At 31.3% G+C, this 5,777-nt stretch overlaps 1 protein-coding gene across 1 annotated transcript; it reads left to right on the top strand.

Moving 5' to 3' along the window:
* The first annotated feature begins 1,070 nt into the window (after positions 1-1,070).
* LOC111689778 (membrane-bound alkaline phosphatase) lies at positions 1,071-3,741 on the top strand. The gene is made up of 3 exons (XM_023452241.2): positions 1,071-1,435; positions 2,086-3,236; positions 3,312-3,741. The coding sequence occupies exons 1-3, from the start codon at positions 1,363-1,365 to the stop codon at positions 3,633-3,635; spliced, it is 1,548 nt and encodes a 515-aa protein (XP_023308009.2). The 5' UTR covers positions 1,071-1,362; the 3' UTR covers positions 3,636-3,741.
* The last annotated feature ends 2,036 nt before the right edge of the window (positions 3,742-5,777 follow it).

Genomic DNA, 5,777 nt, shown 5'->3' with positions numbered 1-5,777 from the left:
GTCTATAGTCTAGTCTATAGTCTAGTCTATAGTCTAGTCTATAGTCTAGTCTATAGTCTAGTCTATAGTCTAGTCTATAGTCTAGTCTATAATCTAGTCTATAATCTAATCTATAAGCTAGTCTAAAATCTAGTCTATATAATTTTTTAAAATTTTTAATATCCCATACCTGTTGTTGGCAGTCTTTTTCGGATGCATTGACTCGTTGACGAACTGCTGGGTATGTACATTCCCATGTAAATGTTATATTTCTTATTTACTTGCAAAAACATGTACATGTTAACGCCAATTTGGCATCTATAATTAAAAATCATTAAAGCGGAAATTGTTCATTTGATAGTTGGTAAATATCCGTTCTATATACATAAATGCATTGGAAAATAAATATTACACATAAATGTGTTTGTGTATTAATACATATATATGTACTCACCAACACACCTTGAATTAAATTAGTTTATAATATTTGTTATTTTTTTTTTTTTTTGTGTTAGTCGATAAATCTATTTGCACAGCGTGAAAAGTGTTTGCCTTCAAAAATTAATCACTAATTACTTGTTAAAGTAGTTAGAAATCTTATAATACTTAGGAACTCTTTGAAAATATTGAAATGCCAGTGATCTTGCCTTTCGGAGAGTTCTCTTAAGATAAAATTTAATATTAAAGAGATTTTTGCAGACACAACAAGAAAAAAAATGTAATCCATCATAGCCCCTTAGAGAATACCCTACTTCTATAGATAAATGTATATCAAACGAAAGGAATTCAAAGGATTATTCCATAGATAATGAACTATTGAAGTATTACTTTGTACGATTTTTTAGGAACAAAGTTTATAATTAATTGTTTCTAGAAATCTTCTATTGGTTCCTGACATTCAACAAATTTCCTTAATAATAAAATTGTATAACAATTTTGAAATCTTTAAGGCGCGACTGGGTACTACAAGTTACATTTCAAAGTAATGGGCAGATTCTGTAACTGTTTCCGATTCAGCAATAAAAAAAACCTTAATTACTATATGCGTTGATAAAGAAAAAGTCAAACAACTAATCGATATTTTTTTAAAAACTTTTAAAATTTGCCAAAAATATATATTTAAAGAAATCATAAATTGCCCAGAAAAAAATATATTAAAGATTTACAATATCCGATTAGAAACAAAACAATAACATTTCTATATATTTTCACCATTCTTAACATTTATCGATAAGATTAGTCCATTCCAAAAAAAAAGGCGATTATTATTTTTTTAAGAACTTCAACAATGATTTCTCAACTGATTACGTTTTAGTGCAATTTGGTTTGTTGGCCATTTAGTTACTCTGGTTGGTTAATTAAAACTGAGGAACTAATTTTAAAATGGTTCAGCAGTTTTTGAGTTTTTACTTAATTGTGGCCCTTTTAGCGGTAACCGCTTTGGCTCGAGATCATGGTGAGTAGGAGAGAAATGTGTTTTAAAGAGAAGAAATATTGAGAAGATAAACGGACGAGAAAAATTTGTTGGATTATAAGTGTTGAAATCATTATGTGAAGAGTATCTTTGTATGAGAATCGATCTTTACGAAAATCGAATTATGGATTTTGCTGAGTTTTATGAATTTTTTTCCCCCAATTTGGATAGAGCCTTTACAATTTTGACTGAATTGCTATAAAATATTGATTCATTTGTATTAAATTGATATTTTAATCTTGTTTTGCTTGAGATAACAAATCGTGTTAGTTAATTGCAAACTGATAATATATTGCTTATGGACTTATCAAGAAAATAAAACCTTTTTATAATGTTGTTAAATCAATAACCGCTGTGATTGCAAGGTCTAAATTTAAACAACAATATTTTGTACCTCTCATTCAAAACATGTGACTTATAGACATGACCTCCTTTTCATAGGAATAGGAAGGGGTAAGCATCGATAATCTTCCTTTTAGTCCCCATTTCACTTCTAAGTAATATTTACTTAGACGGACAGACAAACAAAATATTGTTTAAACATTTAATATAAAATCAAAAACTTTTATATATATATCTCCTAAATTTTATGACCGATATTTAATAAATATAAATTTATATTCCATATATAGATCACCCTATGATACGTGCTGCCAAACCACATGCCCTAAAATATGAAGCCGAACGTAAAACTGAATTTTGGGTTAATAAAGCTCAAGATACACTGGCACAAAAGTTGGTACAGACTGAAAACGCCTCCAAAAATAAAGCCAAGAATATCATTATGTTTTTGGGTGACGGTATGTCGGTGCACACAGTAACGGCCACAAGAAATTTCATGGGTGACAGTTCGAAAGAGGTATATTTTGAAAAATTCCCCTATTTCGGTCTATCGAAAACCTATTGTGTTGATCGGCAAGTAGCAGATTCAGCCTGTACCGCTACCGCCTATTTGGGAGGTGTCAAAGGTAATTACGGTACGATCGGTGTTAACTCGAACGTTCAACGCTACAACTGTTTCGATGGTCAAAATCCTGCCAATTGGGTAGACAGTATAGCTAAATGGGCTCAAGATGCCGGTAAAGATGCTGGTTTGGTGACAACTGCACGTGTTACTCATGCTTCGCCAGCGGGGGTATATGCCCATATAGCTCAACGTGGTTGGGAAAATGATGCTGAAATTATAGCTGCCGGTTGTAGTGCCAAAGATAATGTGGATATTGCTCGCCAATTGGTCGAATGGGAAGTGGGACGTAAATTAAAAGTAATCATGGGTGGTGGTCGTCGTAATTTCCTCGGAGTCAATGCCAGAGATGAAGAAGGTATACCCGGTGAACGTGCTGATGATCGTAATTTGATTGAAGAATGGCTAGAAGATAAACGTCAACAAAACGTCAATGCCAGTTATGTATGGTCTCGCAAAGGTCTTAACAAGCTGGATTTGGAAAAAACCGACTATCTCTTGGGTCTATTTTCTTCCTCTCACTGTCCTTACCATGGTGATTTGGAACGTAGTCACATAGCTTTGGCTAATCCCTCCTTGAGTGAAATGACCGAGGCTGCTTTGAAAGTTTTAAAGAAAAACGATAAAGGATTCTTTTTATTTGTTGAGGGTGCTCGCATTGATATGGCTCATCATGATACTAGAGCTCGTAAATCTTTGGAAGATACCGCAGAGTTTGCTAAGGCTGTGCAAGTGGCTCGTGAGATGTTCTCCGAAGAGGATACATTGATTGTAGTGACATCGGATCATTCGCATACAATGACTATTAATGGTTATCCGGTAAGTAATTTCTATTGAATATTTCAGAATGATATCATGCTGATATTTTGCATACGTATTTCAAAATCTTTTCAGTTCCGCGATCAAGACATTACTGGCCTAGCCAATGGTCCCGGCGATGACAATTTGCCCTACACAATTTTGTCATATGCCAATGGCCCTGGTTACTATTCAACCTATGGACCTAATGGACGTAAACTTATAACCACCAAAGATACTCAAAAAGCTAATTTTGAATATATGGCTACGGTACCGTTGAATTCGGAAACTCATGGCGGTGATGATGTTGGCGTATTTGCATCCGGTCCTTATGCTCAGTATTTCAGTGGCAATTATGAACAGACCAACATACCAGCTATGATGGCTAAAGCAGCAAACATTGGTCCATTTGCTAATTAATTAAAGTAAAATTTTTATGTTTATTGTCAAAGTTATAAATATTTAAAAATGTAATGTTTAATTAATTTATTAGTAATTTGAAATAAAGCGCTTAAATATAAACGAATAGTTACTAGTAACTTACTGAAAGGGGTTTAAATATAACTAACTAACTAACTAAATCACTAACTAACTTTCTAACTTTCTATCTATCTATCTATCTATCTATCTATCTATCTATATATCTATCTATCTATCTATCTATCTATCTATCTATCTATCTATCTATCTATCTATCTATCTATCTATCTATCTATCTAACTATCTATCTATCTATCTATCTATCTATCTATCTATCTATCTATCTATCTATCTATCTATCTATCTATCTATCTATCTAACTTTTTGTCGAGCCTGAGCAACGTCATGCCGACACATTGACTTTTGTTACCTTTTATTTATTACCTATATTACCGACACTTTTAGATCCAAGTATCCTACATAGTTTGTCTTAAGGCACCTGTGCTACTTAATAACCACTAATCCTTTTACCGTTATATAATAGTAATATTTCATTACCCCATATGGTTTGTACGGCTATTTAAACCAAATGTTTATGTTTGTATTTAAAACTTTTGCGAGGTTATATTGGCAAACAAATCGTATATATACTCTTAAATTATTATGACTTTAAATATATTTTGTTGGAAAATCTTTACGAATGGTAAAAATTTTATCCAAGGACATGTATTTTTCTGTTTTGTAGAATTTTAATATTTTTTACTTTATGAATTATACTAAGTTTGTTCTACAAATAAACAAAATATAAAAGCACGTATTATATTCGTTCACGTTCAATCAGAGCCACCCAACCAAACCCAAAAGTTCAAAAAAAAAATCTACAGTTAAAGTAATTTAGGTCAAATATACACACACCTATACCATTTACCAAGGATATCATTTATACGGATGTTGTTTATATGTGTTTTGTATATATTTATGTTTTTAAATCATGCATCGGCAAATAATGACTCAAGATACCGAGACAATTATTTACATGTAAATAACGTAAAATACAAACAAAATCTAATGTAAAACTTAATTTTAAGTTCGATACTTAAAATTATACAAAAACGTTTACGCCATATTCTCCTTATGCTGAACATTGATGTAAGTTATTGCGTGTGTATGTTTAAAGTTTGTATAGTCATAACTTTATATGTATTACGTTATAATCTGATGATTATTGCGAATAAAGAAGACACACCTTAGCGGTTGGCGGCGCTATAATTACATTAAAATTGATTAAAGAATGGAAAGTGCTTTTCTTTATGTTCAATACTACAGTATGAAATGGTATTGGGGAGCGTTGGATATTGTGTTTGTAAAACAAATAATGTTTTAATGCTTTTAAAATAAATAGTGTCATGTCTGTCAGTTGTAGGTTTTATTTGGACGAGCCAGATTTTACTTAGAAGTTTTGAATTATGCATATTATGGGGTGTATAGCTTTATTCGGAAAGATTTGTACAATATATTTTTATTCATTAAATAGGACGATTGTTAACTTTGTGGCAAGATATGCATTCCGCTCCATAAGTATCGCTCATCTTCTGAGACTTAGAATAGATAGATAGACAGATAGATAGATCGATTGATAGATAGATAGATAGATAGATAGATAGATAGATAGATAGATAGATAGATAGATAGATAGATAGATAGATAGATAGATAGATAGATAGATAGATAGATAGATAGATAGATAGATAGATAGATAGATAGATAGATAGATAGATAGATAGATAGATAGATAGATAGATAGATAGATAGATAGATAGATAGATAGATAGATAGATAGATAGATAGGTAGATAGATAGATAGATAGATAGATAGATAGATAGATAGATAGATAGATAGATAGATAGATAGATAGATAGATAGATAGATAGATAGATAGATAGGTAGATAGATATATGTATAGATAGGTAAGAGTTTAATCTCTGTTATATCTTGTTCGTTCTTTTCGATATAGATAGATAAGAGTTTAATCTCTGTTATATCTTGTTCGTTCTTTTCGATATTTTAAACTAACGTTCGATAGGTTATGTTCTAGTCTGTCAAACCGGGTTTATAAGACAAATTTAAAAAGAAACAATTGA

Source organism: Lucilia cuprina, chromosome 6 (genome assembly GCF_022045245.1).
Source record: "Lucilia cuprina isolate Lc7/37 chromosome 6, ASM2204524v1, whole genome shotgun sequence".
Lineage (NCBI taxonomy): Eukaryota > Metazoa > Arthropoda > Insecta > Diptera > Calliphoridae > Lucilia > Lucilia cuprina.
The sequence above is the reverse complement of the archived record's forward strand: the minus strand, read 5'-3'. Positions and strand labels throughout refer to the sequence as shown.

Coding starts and splice junctions, on each gene's coding strand:
- LOC111689778 (XM_023452241.2), top strand. CDS start 1,363: ATGGTTCAGCAGTTTTTGAGTTTTTACTTAATTGTGGCCCTTTTAGCG. Junction 1,436..2,085: donor CGCTTTGGCTCGAGATCATG/GTGAGTAGGAGA, acceptor TTCCATATATAG/ATCACCCTATGATACGTGCT. Junction 3,237..3,311: donor TGACTATTAATGGTTATCCG/GTAAGTAATTTC, acceptor AAATCTTTTCAG/TTCCGCGATCAAGACATTAC.